The 19162-nt window shown below is 36.6% G+C and overlaps 1 protein-coding gene across 3 annotated transcripts in view; it reads right to left on the minus strand.

Moving 5' to 3' along the window:
• Positions 1-18814, minus strand: part of LOC115210184 (mitochondrial Rho GTPase 1) — an 87969-nt gene extending 69155 nt beyond the window's left edge. For 2 of the 3 annotated variants that reach the window (XM_036501700.1, XM_029778652.2), the window contains exon 1: positions 18352-18814. In XM_036501700.1, coding sequence (XP_036357593.1) covers positions 18352-18391 — 40 coding nt within the window. In that variant the 5' untranslated portion in view covers positions 18392-18814. The remainder of the gene's footprint in view (positions 1-18351) is intronic. The other variant, XM_029778642.2, reaches the window with a different exon arrangement.
• Between the last annotated feature and the right edge of the window lie 348 nt (positions 18815-19162).

The following is a 19162-nucleotide window of genomic DNA, read 5'->3' on the forward strand; positions in this document are numbered from 1 at the left end:
ATATTGGAAGCAGGCAACTGATATTAGAAAGGAGGCATGACTAGCCAAATTGGTGGATGAGTGTGGATGATTAAGGTGTGATGGTGATTTAGTAAAATAATGAACCCAACAAATTTTAAGTAAAAATTTCAGCAAGGAGAAAAATTCATCTGATACCAAAAATGGGAACATGTAAGCTGGGCAACCTGCATTGTAGGTTACCCAGCTAAGAGGGCAGTAACTCAAATAAAAACTGACAAGGACTGGAAGAGATTTTTTAGGTGTTCTTGCAGGGAACAACTTCTAGTACAAGTGGCACAAGAAAATTTACCTCATACACTCAATAAAGTGGTTGGCGACAAGATGGACATTCAGTTGTAGTATGAAATTGAAATGTATGAGAGAAATATTGATTCTGCAAATTACACTTTTAGGTAGGCAGTATCTTTGAATAAGAGATGATACAAATAGACAGAAATCCTCAGTCCTCCCCTAGTGATAATGCCATGATAAAATGTACTTAATGCATGCACAACATTAGCCAGTTTTGTCTGTTGCGGTGTGCACAAAGTGACATAGATGGTGATGACCTGTCTAAACTATGCTAATATATATATAAAAAAACACAAGGTGATAATGATAGTGACAGCTTTCATTTCAACATCAATTTACAAAGGGGGTACCCAAAAGAAACCAGAATTTTGCAATGTTATTTTATTCACTTAGTTTTATATGTTTACACTTTTATCGCCTTCAAAGTATTCTTCATTTGAAGCAATACATTGGTCCAGATGCATTTTCCACTGTTCAAAGCAGTGCTGGAACTCTTGTGAAGTGATGGCTTTTAACATCTGCTTTTTTTTTTCTTCACCTATTTCACATTTGCAAATTCTGTAGCACCAGCTTTTGTCACCTGTGATGACCTTCAAAAAAAGGTCTGGATCAACTTCCAACTGTTCTTTCAGTTCATGACATGCATTTAGTCATAACTACTTTTTATCTTCCATGAACAAGTGAGGCATAAATTTTGCTGCAACTCTTTTCATTTGCAATTCCTTGCTCAAAATTCATTGGCAGGAGCTCCAGGTCATACCAATCATATCAACAAGTTTGTCAATTGTTCAGTGATGGACTTCCAAGATCAGCTCATGAATTTTCATGACATTTTCATTCACTCAGGAGGCCGATGGTCACCCTGAATGAGGTTGGTCTTCAAGCAACAGATGGCCATTCCTCAAGCGTGAAAACCACTCATAAATCTGTGCTTTGCTTATAGCAGCATCCTTGTAAGCTGTTTGAAGCATGACAACTGTTTTGGCCACCGTTTTCCCCAGAAGAAAACAGAATTTCACAGAAGCATGCTGTTCCCTCATTTCAACTATTGCAAAAATTGACAAAGGAGAAGGACTGCAAAACAAAGATGCACCACATAGCAGTACAACTCCACCCAAAGCTGCCGGTCAACAGATTGATGCCTGAGGGTTGCATCAAGTGGCTTCTAGTGGCAGAAGCCTGAACTACAATGGGCTTATTTCACGGAGAATGTTTGCGGTTACTTATGGGTACCTCCTTGTATGTCCATTTGTCTAAAAAAGTTAGGAAGTTTTTTCTCTTATTGTAATAAGTTAGTCATTTCTTCTGCTAACTATTCAACTGGTAAAATATATATAACAAGGATTCTCCAACTAGTCAGAATGAAGTAAATAAGAAACCAGAAAAAAGAGAAACCAGTGATGCATTGGCAACAATCATTTAAAAAAGTTCATATATTTGGATAAATTTATAAGCCATGGGGAAACAAGAATATTGAGATTTCAAGCAAAGCTCTTCAGAGAAAATTTGATAAATGTTTATTGTAGCCTTGAGAGAAAGGTACATAGCCATTGTTGTGACATTTGAACTCACTGCCCTAAGTAAAATGTAATGGTAATACTGATTCTAATGATGATAGAAATGAAATTGCAAATATATGACAATCAATGAGTTACTGAAAAAGAATATATTAAAAAACATAAACCAGTGAATAAAAATTAGTCTAGTTATGACAGCAGCCATAATATTCTTTCCATTGTTCAGCTTTCTAATTTCACTAATCCAGTTTAACTATTGCAATAATCCTAGTAATTAAATATTCAGTATTTGAAGTGCACTAGAGAGCAGATATAAACTGTTAATTAGGTGGCCAAAGTGTCAGTGGTGGAGTCAGTGCCAAAGAACTGACAATGATACCTGTGTTAGATGCTCTGTCAATAAGTAACTTTGTTGAACTCTAATTGAGATTGGAGATAGCCTGGCTACTTGTCACGAAATACAAGTCTTCTATTATATTACTTACTTCAATCATTAACCCATAGTTATGCTGGGGTATTACCCTCTAGAATATTACTGGTTGTGTCAAGTCCAATACTTATTTTATCAACCCATTGATCCACCCACATGCCCAAAGAGTGAAAAACAACATTGATCTGGATAGGATTTCAACTAAAGAGCACAAAGAGATCTTAATAAATACCATGCTCCACTGATTCTATCAACCTGCTGGTATATAGATTAGCAATGTAAGCTTTATGAATAGCAAAACACAAACAAAAAATTAAAATGTAGATACAGAACTCTAGTAATAAATAAGGAACAGTAACTAATTGCTGAAAGTAACTTGGAGTTAATGGTTAAAAATTAAAAATTTCACAAGTTGTTGCTCAATATCATGAAACTGTTGTGACTGATAAAATCAGTACAAACCATCGTTCCCATAACAATGTGCAATATATATATATATATATATATATATATATATATATACACGATATATGGATGCGAGACCTGGACATTAAAGAAAGCTGACCAGAAGAGAATTAATGCATTCAAGCTTTGGTGTTGGAGAAGACTTTTGAGGATTCCATGGACAGTGAAGCAGATAAGGTCGAAAATGTCGCTAGAAGCTGGGATCACCAAGCGTAGATTGGCATATTTCGGTCATATTATGCGGAGAAAATCCCTGGAGAAGGACATCATGCTCGGAATGGTCAGTGGCAAGAGAGGAAGAGGCCGACCAAGAACCCGCTGGCTTGACACCATCAGGAGTGATACCGGAATGGAAGCGGCCCAGGATAGAACTGACTGGAGGACACTGATCCAACGAGTGACCAAGAGTCGACTTCGACTGAGCGGATAGAGAGAGAGATACACAATAAAACTTACTTGGAAAAGGATGCGTGGCGTTCGATCATATAATAATATAAATAATATATAAATATATGCATATATACATACATATATGTACATACCTACATATGTATATATACATGCATATATGGGTACATGACATCGAAAAAACATTGAACACAATGAGAAATGAAAACATAAAAACAAAAACATAGAGAACGAACATTTTTTCAAACAACGGAAAAAACAGAGAAACAAGACATGCAACATAAAGAATATTCCCCTTCATCAGTTGTCCCTGTTTCATCTTCTCTGCATTTTGAAGACAAGGACAATGCGGAGTAGATGAAAGAGGGATAACTGTTGAAGGGGAATATTCTTTATGTTGCATGTCTCGTTTCTCTGTTTGTCTTTTTTCGTTGTTCGAAAAAAAGTTTATTCTCTATGTTTTTATTTTTATGTTTTCGTTTCTCATTGTGTTCAATGTTTTTTTTATGTCATGTACCCATATATGCATGTACATATATGTATGTAGGTATGTACATATATGTATGCATATATTTATATTATAGGATATATATATATATATATATATTGTTGTGTCTGGAGAGAGTCATAGTGCCAAAATTTGTTTCAACACACAAATTCACATAAGGAATCTTGCAAACCAGATACAAAAACAATATATATATAACTATGGATTAACTAGAGAAGAAATTTTAGGTGTGGAAGCAAGGTCTGGAATCAAAGGGCCTTGCAGTTAATTTAGCAAAGACCAAAGTCTTAGTAAGTAGGAAAACAGACAAATCACAAATCTCTTCAGAGAGATGGCCCTACTTGATATGTAGAAAAAGTGTAGGTAGAAACGTGATAAGGTGTACCGAGTGCAAGCTATGGACACATAAGACAAGCAGCAGTATCACAAGAAGGTTAACAGTGAAAGTAGTCTTTGTGTGTGACAAATGTGTAGGTACAATAACCATTGAGAATGTACAGAAAATAGACTGTTAAATGCTTGGGGTGATACTAGCTTCTATTACCTAGGTGACCAAATCATCAGTAGAGGGGGATACTCTGAAAGTGTAGCTGCTAGAATAAGAATGGGCTGAGCGAAGTTCAGAGAGCTTCTATCTTTGTTGGTAACAAAGGGTCTCTCCCTCAGAGTGAAAGGTAAAGTGTATGATGCCTGTATGAACAGCCATGCTACATGACAGTGAAACATGAGCTGTGACTGCAGAGGACATGCAATAGCTTGAAAGAAATTAAGCTAGTATACTTTACTGGATGTGCAATGTCAGTGTGCACACACAAGAGTCTAAGTGTCTTAAGAGAAAAATTGAGTATAAGAGGCATCAGACTTAGTGTGCAAGAGAGAAGACTGCACTGGTATGGTCATGTGATACATATGGACAAGGACAGCTGTGTAAAGAAGTGCTGATCTGTACCTGTGGAGGGAGCCTGTGAAAGAGGTAGACCCAGGAAAAATGGGATGAGGAGGTGAAATATGATCTTTGGAAGTTGAGCCTCATGGAGGTGATGACAAGTGGCTGAGACTTTTGGCAATTTTTTGTGCTTGGGATGACATGTTAAGCTAAATGAAATTGTAGTCGTGGTTAGTGCTATGTGAAGGGCACTTGTGCCAGTGACACATAAAAGTGATTGACATTAGGAAGGGCATCCAACTGTAGAAACCAGGCCAAAACAGACTAAAGCCTGGTACAGCTCTCTGGCTCAAAAATCCCCGTCATGCCATCTTACTCATGCCAGCATGGAAAACAGATGCTACATGATGATGATGCACACACACACACACAATGGGAGAAATTTAATAGAAAATGCTGGGGTCAAAATTGCAAGTGACATTATACTTTAGTGTAAAAAAAGATAAGAGGATAAAATATATTACAGGTTTTAAGGTACAAATGTATGGGCCACGTTATATTAGTAAATGCACTAATTGCATTCTACTAAAACATGCTAATGGGAAATGGTATAAACATCTAGAGATTAGGGTGTTCTAAAAATGTCAGTCTACAAAATTTGGGGATGGAAATGTTTCTGTTGAATAGACAAGCACTTTTCACAATCATTGGAGCGCAAAGCACTTCTCATGAACTCAGTTCATGAGATGGTTGTGATCTGTAAACAGTTTTGAGCAGGAACTGGAAAAAGAATGACCACTCAATGCGCATGTGCACAATGAATTCGTAAAATGGAAGAGAAGAATAAAAATGATATGTGCATGTCAAAATAAAACAGAAGAGAAAAATAAAAACACAATGTCAAACAAGACATATGATGGTTCTCATGCCACTTCTAACACCATTATCACACAGCTTTGCTGCAATTTTCATGTTTTAAGTTGAGTACAGATATTAGTTTTCACCAATTATGTCAGGATCTCTGGCAACAAGCAATCAAGTACAATCAAACTGGGATGCAAAATGAGCATCAAGATATATTTTTTTTCTTCAGCCATTTAGATCAATTTCCACAGGATTTGGGAGACATCATTGAGAAAATACCACCAAGAAATGAAGGTAATAGAAGAGCAATATCAAGGGAGATGGGATGTGGATGTGATGGCTGATTACTGTTGAAATATAAAAATGGACTACACAATGTTAAAACATTCAAGGATGTCGAAGAAACAGAGATTTATTCCTTCATAATGACATTTGACATTTTTAAGAGATATGTCACAGGCATATAATTTGCAGATTTAGTTGTGTTTAAGATTTTGTACCAATAGAATAGAATGACCCCAGGCCTCCTTTTGTAACATCTCAATTTCTGGTCAAAATCTTATTACAATTAAACTATCTATCTACCAAATCAGCGATATTCATAATTTTACTATACTTTATGCAAGGGAAGAGTAATAATGAAACATTTTTTGCATTTTGGCTCACTGCTCCAAAATTAAAATTAGAATATAAAATCAAGGAAAATTGCATTTTTTGTGAAAAATCATGGTAGTGCGTATACAAAGACCCTGACATGATTGGTGAAAACAAATAGCATATCTGGATTCAGCTTGAAAAAATGCTTCAGAAACACTTGTCTATTCAACAGAAAAATTTCCTTCCTCAAATTTTGTAGACCAATAACTATTGTTCCAAACAGAAAACAAAGGATATATGAAAATCATTAACAGAAAATGTTTAAACATAATTATTACTTGGATTGGTAGTTATCGGTCAGATAACTATCACAGTATATGCTGATGGAACTTCCCTGACCATATATTAAATCAAGTATGTGCAAAGGTTTGGCTTTGTCCTTGCCATGCTTTCTCCTCTTCATCAATGGCCTATTTTCTCTCTCCAAAAACCCCCAGTCATACACTGATGACACCACCCTTGATTTTTCATTAACCTCTTACACCTATGCATCATCCACATCTAACTTAGATCTCCAACCAAAACTACACTGATTTCGTAAGCAATGACCTGAAAAACATCCTCCAATGAAGTGATGTCAATACTGTCTCCATCAACAGCACAAAGATACAATCACTGCTCCTATCAAGAACACAAACCACCCTCTCTAAACACAAATAGTAGGCAACTAAAACCCACTAGGTCACTATAAATGCTACACCTTACCCTCATTGAGTTCTCCAGGAAAACTCAACATAGTAAAGACTATCCTTCTTCTTTAAAACCAGAAAATACTTCAGACCCCATCAACTAATTCTCTACAAAGCTAAAGTGTAACTCACAATAGAGTACTGTTCACACATTTGAGACTATGCTGCTGCTACACACAAGCATCACAAACACTATCCAACTTCTAGCCCACAGATGTGCTGACTCTTTTCTGCATTTTCAACCACAGCTTCAATGGCTTCTACTTGGAGCAGGCTGATCTTGGGCTATTACTACTCAGACACTCCTGATTCAGTCACCTCTTCTCCAACTGTCATCCTTATTGTTTCAACCTACTGAAGCTTCACACATATAATATGTCCAGCCCGTCTTCTCCAAAACATCAACACACACAACCACACAAGTTGCTGCACTGTTTCTCTCTACCAAATTTCACTCACAGTGCTTTGGTCAACCTACCTTATACTAGAAGACATTTGCTGAAAGTTCAGCACAATAGGATCAAATCTACATATTTGCAAAGTGTACCTCTTAATCATATGGACATGTATCTGTTATAGGCATAAATTTTATAAAGTTGTTAGTGGGTTGTTGAGATGAAAAATCAAACCTTGTTAGCAACATTGGAAGTAAGAACTAATTGGTACCAGTAAGTTCATCAATCAAGCATCAAGAGTATTATTCCCTTCTTACCAACAAAATCATAGAACATCAGATACGAAAATCTGATGTTCTTTAATGACTAAAGAACACAAGAAGAGCTAGTCCTGAAAGTAAAGTGATGTACAAGCACGCTTAAAACATCCACTTGCACCACATTCTGTCAACACAAAAAAATGAACTATAGATTATACCAGTAATGTCTGCATTCTCAATCTCTTCTTGATTATTTAAAAAATTAATTGAAACATCAATTCTACCAATGATAACTGCTGAGAACAGGAAATTATCATGCTCTGAGTCCACCTTACCCATCTCTCCTGTGGCCACCAGTGGCATATAAAGAAAGTCGAACAGGAGTGCCACATGGCATTCTATATGTGATAAGCCATTGCTGTCTGATGTGTAGTAAGATCCTCTGTTCAACACAGACATACTATATCTGGGACAGTGGATCTGTGGATCACACCTGCCATTTGACTTTTTTTTTTATGTTTATAGAGCTACTCGTTGTAGTAAAAGACTTTGTTTATAACAATGACAACTAAGGCCTCATTAAGATTTTGTCAGAAAATTATGTAAATTGAGGTGTTAGAATGGAACATTTTCAAAAGCCAGATCAAAATTAGATGTCATGTGATTTATGTAGTAAATAAACAATTTAATACTACAGTTTAAATGAAATTCAGCAAAGCTAAGTGAAGTTGTCTGTGGTAGAATTAGTGGTGTTGAGTAGGCCTGAACAGCTCATCAGTACTTAATTTAGTTAGGGAACATACTAGACACTCCATTAAATAATGCCTGCTGTGTGAATAATACTATGGTAGTCAGAGTGTAGAGAACCTGCAAAGGTCATGGGAACAATCCCGTCCTTCTGACTAAAACTATTAAAAAAACGTTTTGCAGTTTACTTTGTTCAGAGACGTTCCAAGGCATTAGTAATGTTATAATAAAACCATTTCCACAAAATCATCTTAAATGTCTTATATATTAATTCATGTAATATAAAAGATAGAAAATATTAAAAAGAAATTGAACAAAAGTAAAAATAGTCATATATACACAATAAAAGACTGTGAAAATGTGAAGCTGTACCACTCCCAATTCTGAGAGCTGTTCCAAGAAAAATGTTATAAAAATGGTAACTAGAGTAAGAAATAAGACAAGAGGAAAACATGAGAAGTTGGGTAAATGCAGATCTTAAACTGGTTATGATAGAATATAAGTTACAAATGAATATACTAACATTATTGATGGTATTGATAAAAGAGAGTAAACCAGCTAGACAAAGAAGCATCTGAGAACTAATACATACATATATACATTATAAATAACTGTTGGTAAAAACAATGTTAGACTGGCCAAAAAAAAATATTTTGAAACAACTGGTTTTCTATACAAAATTGTATCAGCATATGTCAGTACATACACATCACTATATATTGCCATATAACAGTAAAAAGACTAAATATAAAAGCAATACAACAGAAACCATCATATGATTATAAAAAGAAATAAACACTATTTAATACTTAACCACCTGAAACGGTTTGTGGTCACACTATGAAACAAATATTCTATTTTAAGTTATATAGAACCTATGGTTGTATTACAAAATCAATTCAAAAGATAGTTTACATATTTTTCTAAACACCCTCAAAAGACTTGATTATCTGCACGACCCTGTTTGGATCACTTTCACTCATTAAAATAAATGTATATCAACAGAAATTTACTAAATAAAACACCTAAGAACGTGACCTTGTTCTCTTTTTATCATTATCATTTGGCACTTTTTAATACGAGGTTCATGATCACTGCTTATAAATGATAACAGAGAAAAAGACATTTTCATAAAATCTAAAAGTACAGGGAAGCTGTTGTGAAATGACAAATCAGGGAAACGAAATTTAGGTCAGCTACATTCTGAAATGCTTATAAGTGTAATATTATACACACATTCCCACCAAAACCATAATGGAAATCCTAATAATCTCCACAAAGCCAAACTGGATCCCATTATACAAAAGTGAGACAATTTGTAAGCCACTAGATATTTTATTTTGTTCTGCACCCCATTCTTATTGAAGAAATCTAACATGTATTTTTGGAAGAAAACCATATTCTTCATTATCATCAATATGGTTTTAATTTTTTTTTTAATAGCTTTGTCAGGAGAGGAAGGGCAGTGTTCATAAACTTTTCCAAGGTCTCCAAGGCTGGTGGGAGAAAGATCTTGATAACCTCTAGATCAGAGACCAATTCTGAACACAACAGAGTGGATTCTAATGAAGGTACTAAAGGGTCAGATAGTGATATCAATTCAAACAATGGATTAAGTATATCACCCACCAAAGCTATAGTACATCAAGATTTGTTAGACGTCATCATCATCATTTAAAATCCATTTTCCATCTGACATGGGTTGGACAGTTGACAGGAACTGGTAATTCCAGGGGCCAAACCAGGTTCAATAGTCTGTTTTGGTTTGGTTTCTACAGTTGGATGCCTTTTCTGCCAACCACTCCACAGAATGTACTAGATGCCTTTTATGTAACATCATCACAGGTGCTTTTTAAGTGGTACCAGGCAACTCTGAGATATTGATCAATTAATGAAAGAAATTCCAATAGATTTGTACATACAACATGAAAGGATGACTATGCTGAGTAAAAAAAATCAATACAAGCTGAGAAAAGTTACCCACTGTAAAGGAAGACATGAAATGTATTTAGATTTCATCTGAGAATGCTAGATGTCACACATTAAGATACTTGGTGAAACACTGCATTGTTGACTCGTGATATATATTATACATAGAAAATTGTAAAGAAAACTGAATGCACTCGAGAAATATTCAATATATGAGTTGAAGAGACCTAATATCGTATCCTTCAATGGGCTTAAATGCAAGGGTTGCAAACTAGAGCTTCAACACAACTCTTGTTTCTCCTTAGTCTTGCTCCACTATTAATTCCAAGCAACTTTTGTACCCTTTGTGTACAAATAGTCAGGCAACTAACACTGGAATTGTTTCCCCTGTTTCCATATTATTGTTAGAGCAACATCTAAGGCCAGAGGTATTCCAGTTGTAGCCATTCTTTTTTAAGGACATCCAGGACTACATTATTCCTTTCAGTTTTTAAGATAGAAGAGTGTGATTTAAGGGAGATGTGATTGCTATTTGTAATAGGTTGAGTGGCATTATAGGGGCTCCCTTGACACTTTTATTTAATAGACTAGCACAACAGTATATTTGATCTTGTAATCACATATAACCACTATACAGATTCTGTAAAATTGTAATGAGTTGCTCATAAAATTGTAGTGTCTTAGATGGGAGCTAACTTTAAATTGATATGAATTTCAACATATTTCCATTGAAAGTTTCTTACAGTTAACATTATAGGGATTCCTTTAAAAAAATAAAAACAAAGGAAAAAGAAATACTATTATTCAAACTAATGAAAAAAATACTAGCTGTTTACCAGCAGAATAAAGACATTTTTCTCCAAGCATCAGAACTTCATAAAGTAGAGGTGTTTCAGGTCTATGACCAACAGACTAGGCCCAATAAGCTAACTAAACAATTAGTGTCAATGATTTATAAATGAAAAATAAAATTGCATTATTTTATGTTTTTCTGACAAACTTCATATCAATATCCTTCTGCTCTTTTTGCCAAAAGGAACTCTGTACCAATTTTGCAGGAGGATGAAGCACTGGCAGTTACCAATACATTGAACAAAGCATACCACTTCACCCTTGGCTGCACCAATCTCATTGTTGCAGTTGACTACAAACCTCTCTTGAAAGTATTTGGTAATTGCTGCCTGGATGACATCCTGAACTCTTGATTGCGCAACCCGAATGAAAAAAACTCTACGGTATAACTTCAGCATCATTCATGTACCAGGTACTCACCATGCAGCAACCAGCACTGTTGGAGAGCCCACACCACCAAACCTCCCAGACGATGTTGCCGACATGACCCATCCAACTGAGCAACTCAGCCATCCGTCTCTATCAGAGTCTTTCCTAGCAACCATATGCTCTACCAGAGATGACAACACTACAACATTCTCTCACAACGACTACATTTCACCGGTTATAGAGATCATCCAATCTGTCACATGGAACATGGTCCACACTGTTGCCACCAGTGACCCAAGCATGGTCAAACTCAAGGACACAATCACAAAGGACCATTCCAAAGTCCCCCCAAAGTTGTAGCAGTACTACGAGTTTCGTGATGAACTCGCCAGCTTCAATGGAGTCATCCTGTATTGTGACAGGGTTGTCATGGCTACCTCCCTTTGCATGCAGGTCCTCAAGGCATTACACTCAGTGCATCAGGGTGTAACACAAATATATTCCAGAGCAAAGACATCCTTCTTCTAGCCAGGCATGACTCCAGTCATTATTGAAATGTAGGAATGCTGCTCAGCCTGCAACTGAATGGCACTCTCCCCATGCCTCCAATGAACCCTGCCTACCCATTCCAAAGCCTGGTTGCCGATTACTTCCAGTACTATGGCCACCACTACCTCATAGCTGTGGACAGATACAGTAACTGGCCCTTCGTGGAGAAAGCATCGAATGGCGCTGTGGGACTTATTGCTGCCCGACGCCACATCTTTGTGACATATGGCATCAGCAATGAACTGACATCAGATGGAAGACCAGAGTTTACTTCTCAGCAAATGGTCACCTTCGTCCATAATTGGGAAGTGCAACACAGAATTACCTCTGTTGCATTCCCCATGGCAAGCGCTGTGCCAAAATCAGTGTCAAGACAATAAAGTGCCTCGCTACAGACAACACTGATGCGAATGGCTTCCTCAACACTGACAGTTTCCAACGCGACAATACAGAAATATACCTGACTGAGATACACACTTGTCCCCAGCCATGTGCATCTTTGGCCACCCAATATGAGACTTTATTCCCATCCATCCCAGCAAATACTAGTCATACTTAACATGTGTGAGACTATGACTTCTAATGAAGAAGCCTTGTGTAACCACCACATGTGTGCTACTGAACGGTTGTCAGAATACATATGCCCACTTCCACTACTGACTGCTGGAGACTGTATCCGAATCAAGTTGGACCCAATCCTACCAAATGGAACAAAACTGGTGTCCTCATAGAGGTGTGCCAGTTCGATCGGTACGTAGTGAGAGTGGATGGCTGAGGCTGAGTCACTCTGCACAACAAAAAATTCCTCTAAAAGTATCTACCGGTTGTTCCTCATGCACCACCACTCATGGCCCCTGGATCACCTGCATTCCTGACATCAAAACCAATGATGAGACTACCTTCTCAACCCAGTTTAACAGATCTTCCTGTGGCTACACCACCCATGCCTCAGGCCTACCCAACACACCCACTTCCTGACACCAAGACCACCACAACCGGGAACCTATCTTCACCACCTACCCCTAGAGCCATGTCAACTTCCCCTACCTTCACTACTTCAGGATGTGCCACCAATGGTAGTACCCTGAGAGCCCTTCAGGCCTTATAACCACACAACACCCCTGGCCTCCAAGAGCGACCCTTGCCTGATGCAGCTGATCCTCCGTCCAGCAATTGCCCCATTCATCGCTCCGCCAGACTGGCAAAGACTGACATAAAAGCCTGATACACAACTGACACATTGCCCCTAGATCGTCACACCATCAATATTAATTGTTTCTCACATTAATTATCCCATTTTCTTTAACCATTTACTACATATTATCAGTCTTCTTTGCTTCCCTCCAAAGACTTAGGGAGGGCATAGAGGATTATAACTAAACACACATATATCATTTATTACTTTACATTCAATTCGCCGTACATTATTCATTGCATTATCTATCATCTTTTCCTTCAGATTTCAGGTATACTGAAGACCCTTTTTGTCATTGCTTCAATCTACGTAAAAAAAAGTGCTGGTGAAAGCTAAGAGTTGTCAGACTTAGTCTTGGTCACTTACCCTCGCCTCTGTGAGGCCCAACATTCAAAGATCATGCTTCACCACCTTGTCCTATATCTCCCTGGGTCTACCTCTTTCATAGGTTTCCTCCACAGTTACAGATCAGCACTTTTTGTACAAAGCTGTCTTCATCCATACCAGTGCAGTTGTCTCTCTTGCACACCACATCCGATGCCACTTATGAACAACTTTTATCTTTAGATGCTCATACACTTCATTAGATGCACACACACTTCATTTTTTACAAGTCCTCAGCAGTCATAGTCCATGTTTCACTGCCGTATAGCATGGCTGTTCACACACAGGCATGATACAATCTGCCTTTCACTCTGAGGGAGAGGCTCTTAGTTACCATCAGAAGTAGGAGCACTCTGAACTTTGCCTAGCCTATTCTTATTCTAGCAGATATGCTCTCAGAGCAACCACCTCTGCTGCCGACTTGGTCACCTAGACAATGGAATCTATCAGCTACTTCTAGGTATCACCTCTGGCATTTGATGGAGTCTATTTTCCTGTATATTTCTAATGTTTATTGTACTTGTGCACCTGCCACAAAGACTATTTTTCCTGTTAACCTTCCTCTAATATTGCTGCACTTCTTGTGTGTCCATAGCTTGCATTGGGTGCATCTTATGGAGTTTATACCTATGCCTTTTTTACATATCGAGCAGGGCCGTCTGCTTGAAGGGATTTATGATTTGTCTTCTTTCCTACTTACTAAGACTTTGGTTTTTGCTACATTTACTTTACAGTCCTTTGATTCTAGTCCTTGCTTTCACACCTGAAATTTCTTCTCTAGTGATTCAGTTATAAGAACAAAGTCATTAGCATAGAGGAACACCTAGGGACAGCTTGACTGAAATTCCTCTGTTATTGCCTGGAGGACTATGATGAATAAGAGGGGGTTGCGGACTGATCCTTGGTGAACCCCTACTTGTACCCTGAACTCGTATGCCTATATATATATATATATATATATACACAAAAGCATATCCACAGAAGTGTGTCTCTTGACTTTGTTCCCTCATTACTTTCAGAAAAATGGATATTTTATAATTACATTATTTGCAAATGCCTTTTCAGGTGATTATATTGAAATTTAATGTGAAAAAAGATATGGTGGGTGCGCACACGTACATACTGACACATATAACATGAAGAGATTCAAATGAAACTTGAAATTATGAGAAAATTTATGTGATGCATGTTAGGGTATGAATGTGTGGCTTACTGTTTTTTTTTTTTTAATTCATATTAAACTCCGATATAGTCAAAATGTACAATCATCTTAAAACTATTTGTAGAAAATTTCATTAAAAAATATCCATTTTTCTGAAAGTTATGAGGAAACAAAGTCGGGGAGGGGCACAACGTGAAAGTATGCACGCACGCACTATATATAAAGGGAAGATTAATTAAATGTAATTAACTGGTTGACCCCCACCTACCACCCACCCAAGGAATTCTGGATGGTAATGAAAGAAGGATTAATAAGTACAATCTCGATGCAATCGTTGTAAAATAATTTATGATTAGACATTTTAGGGAAAGAGTATTAGTTAATTGAATCGACTCTCGGCATCTTACGAGTACTTATTTCTAGCCCATTTGTTACCCTTTACGATAAAAAAATGTCAACTATAGGCGCAGGCGTGACTGTGTGGTAAGTTTGCTAGTCAACCACATAGTGACACTTTAGGAAAGTATCGGTTAATGTTTACATCTTGACCCATTAACCAAAGTGTCTTCTACTATAGTGTCGGGTTGACCAAAGCCTTGTGAGTAGACACTTTAGACGGAAACTGAAAGAAGCCTGTCGTGTATGTGTCTTTGTCCTCCCCCATACACACCGCTTGGCAATCGGTGTTGGTGAGTTGAAGTCCCCATAATATAGTGGTTCGAGCAAAAGAAACCTATAAAGTACCAGGCTTAAAAAGAAAATAGGTACTAGGGTCGATTCAATCGACTAAAATTCTTCAAGACCGTGCCTCAGCATGGACGCAGTCTAATGACTGAAACAAAAAGTTATAGCGCAATTAGAACTCAGGGAAGCATCCGGTTTTAGTCCTGTAGCAACCACGCTTTGTAAATACATATATGCAACATGTGATGCAAAAAAATTTCCCACAACCATTATAGGGAGTGAGAAAAGAAAACTAGTTCGTGTAACAAAATTTTTAAGAATTACATACAAACATAGATGTACATTTTTTCAGTTTGTAGTTACGTAACAATGTGAAACTGTGTGTTCTAAAAGTGTGATCAACGGAAAAGCCTTACCACTTTTAACGTAAATTTTAGATACAATCAACCTGATACAGTCAGTATATGACAATGTGGGACCTTTGATTACGGGTGCAATCCATCTGATGGGCTGCTAAGTAGTGTCCGTTAAACCAATTTTACTCACAAACATTGAGTCGACTGGAAGCTAAGTTAAAAGACACTCATGATGACACGCAACTGGATCGAACCTCATTACTGCGAAGGGAATTTCCTAACTATTCGACCATGCCTACCTCCTATTATTAATTTTTTTTTCAACCTAACGAGGTGGATTAAACAAATGCCAAACAGAATTTGTTCTTGCTGCAAACCCTTATTATCAGCCGTCGTGAGGGTGGAAAATTGGCAAAATCATCAGTGCGTCGGTCAGTGTCTTGCAGTAGTTGTTCTATTTCTTTACATTTTGAGTTCAAAATCTTGTTAAGATTAACTAGTTGATATAATGGACTAACCCCTCCCTCACAAATTAAAAATCTTGTGCTTATATTAGAAACATTTTTTTATTGTAGATTCCAATGCCGCGAGCTGGCAGAATCGTCAGCGTGTTGGATAAAATACTTAGCTACATTTCTTCAACTTTGCCTTTCATCCTCTCAGATCGATAAAATAAGTACCAGTCGACTAGCCCCTGTCCACAAAGAGAATTATTACTGTTGATTCTGTTTTTCATGCAAGGGAGCGACAAAATATGTACTTGTAAAATACCGAGTCGATTCAATCGACCATATATTTATATAAGTGGTCTTATGCCAATACAAGATATCATTATTATAATCAGTGTGCAGTGCTAAACAAGTTTAATCTCTACGATAATTATGTATTAATTAAAACATATTAGATCATTCCATTCATCATCAAGCTGATCGTAACATAATATGATATTGCAATTATGGATACACAAAAATCATACGTAGTGCTTTATTACAGAGAAACAGACTCCTCCCACGCAAAAGCATGTTAGAAAAAAAATTATACCTATCCTTTAATGCCTTAGCTGTGATTATGATCTTGACAAGCTACTTCCGTCCGCCACCTAATTACATACATTGAATTAACAATGTGATAACATTAAATACAAGGGTACAACATTTTGAAATGAAAAAATCAATTAGATCGACACAGTACTTGACTGGTGTTTATATTGTATCGACCCCTGAAGGATGAAAGGTGAAGTCAACTTCAATAGGATGTAATAACCAAAGATACTTTCCATCAAGAATTCAAGAATTCATTTGGTTATTTTACAAAAAACAGAATGAATATCCGATGATTATGCAATAATACAGCAATAATTGTATGTGTTTTCATTAAAAAAAAATCATGCTGCTTTCAAGGGCATTAATTGACCAAGATAGCGACATACAGGAATTGAAACCAAGAATGCAAACATAGCTCATCAGGAGCCGAGTTATTTCGTTTAAACTAATTACACAGACATTACACACACGTCTCCACATACATACACATACAGATGGGGGACACCTGATTAAGAAATGAAAAATAGATAGGATCCTATGACGTTCATAACTCTCACCGGTCTATTTACTCCAACTGTAATTAGCTGTAGTGTATCTAACAATTAAGGAAACAGATTTAGCTGTTCTGATTTTGAGTTAGGAAAAAGTACATACGTGTGTATACACACACACATAAACAGATATATATATATATATATTGGGCAACGTTTCGATTATGGTCTTAACGAAACGTTGCCCATAGACAGACACACACACACATCATTGTACATGTGTTTGTTGAGAAAGACAGAAGTTAATAAACGGTATAATGATATACAACAGAAAAACCAAAAATGCCTCCAAAAGTAAATAAAAATAGCGATGAAAGAAATGCATAAAAATAGCACGCGTTTGCATTGACATTGAAATCTCCTTTCAAATATTGAAGAACCATTCTTACGCTAGAGGAGAAAAGTCGGGCAAGTAGACAAGCCGCCTAATGCTATCTAACCGAACGGCATTGCTAAACACGAGATATTTTCTCTATTGCACCTTCACTTATTACCTGCTTCAAGATCTGTTCAAAATATCTTTTAAATATATTAGGAAGACCAAGTAAATAGATCATTGTTTGTTCTCTGCAGAATAAATTTACTTTTCTATTTTTACAGAAAAATAAGGCGAGGGAATTGTCAACCGAATCGACCTTAATGTAACGCAGGTACTTATCGTATGGATAATCATAAGATGAAGAGAACAAAGCAAAGTGAATCAGAAAAAGAAATATAGTAAAAGTGACAACGATGTATCGTATTTTTAATAGAAAAATAAAATACTGAAGATAATCCCAGTTGATTAGTAAATCCAATAACAGATGACACATAAGGGTGGGGGTAAACGACAGGGCTCTTTCACAGATGGACATGAATATTTATTTTATCGACCTTCAGATGAAATAAAAGCCGAAACGACTTAGCTGAAATTAGAACACGGAGAGAGAACTTAAATTCCGTCTCAATCTTCAGTCTGTAAAGCGTGTGTACTTCTAGGAGCTATTTGACCGGTAATAAAACATTTGTACAAAAATTAATTGATCCAAAATGTGATTCACAAATGTATTGCATGTAAATGTTGGCATAATTATATGTAAACATGACAGTATGTTTTGTTGTTTTTTTTTTAATATCTAGAATCTAAATGCAATACTCACGATCTCCGACTAATAAAATCCTGACGTCTTTTCGAACCATTTTTGAGGTTGGTTGGTTAATCACAGATAAATGCCGTCAAGATAGGGAGCTTTTAATTCTGAAGTTAATGAGTGGTATATAATGTCTTCATCAAACTCTCGAATATAATTTGATAAAGTGCAGTCAGACACACCACTCTGAATAAAATTCAGAAAAATACAACCGAAACGACCTGGTCCGACCCATCGCACATTTGTCTTCTTCCTTACTAATGATATCGTACTAAGAAAAAATTTGCGACTAAGAGGCAAAATTCTTAGATGGAAGTTTGAATAAATCCCTATTTTGTTATGTGAAAGTGCTATGTACAAACGTAGGAAACGTTTTCCGTATAAGAAAAGGTTGAGTAACAGCTAATATGGCAGAGCGTAAGCCTCATGACAGCGCCATCTTAGCTCAACGATTTGTCGTTTATTCACAAGTACGCATGCGTGAAACTTAATGGAAAGTGACTTCAATATCGTCTGCTAATTTTTTTTCTTATCCGATTTTGCGACTGTCGCAAAACATAAACTAAAATAAGGAAATATCAGCGGAATTCTGGTTTAAGAATCTCATGTAACCCTTCATAACTATTTCATTTTTTGGAATTTCCAGAATTTTTTTGCGAATTTGCGTTCTACACACGGGAATTCATACAATTATATATATATGAAATCTTTTTTTAATACTTAAAAAAAAACCTTCCTTGGGTACATCATTATTCCATTAAATGTGTTTAAGTACAGAAAAATATTGAAAAATATCAATACATGTCAGAGTGACAAAAGA

The sequence above is a fragment of the Octopus sinensis genome, linkage group LG1, assembly GCF_006345805.1.
Source record: "Octopus sinensis linkage group LG1, ASM634580v1, whole genome shotgun sequence".
Lineage (NCBI taxonomy): Eukaryota > Metazoa > Mollusca > Cephalopoda > Octopoda > Octopodidae > Octopus > Octopus sinensis.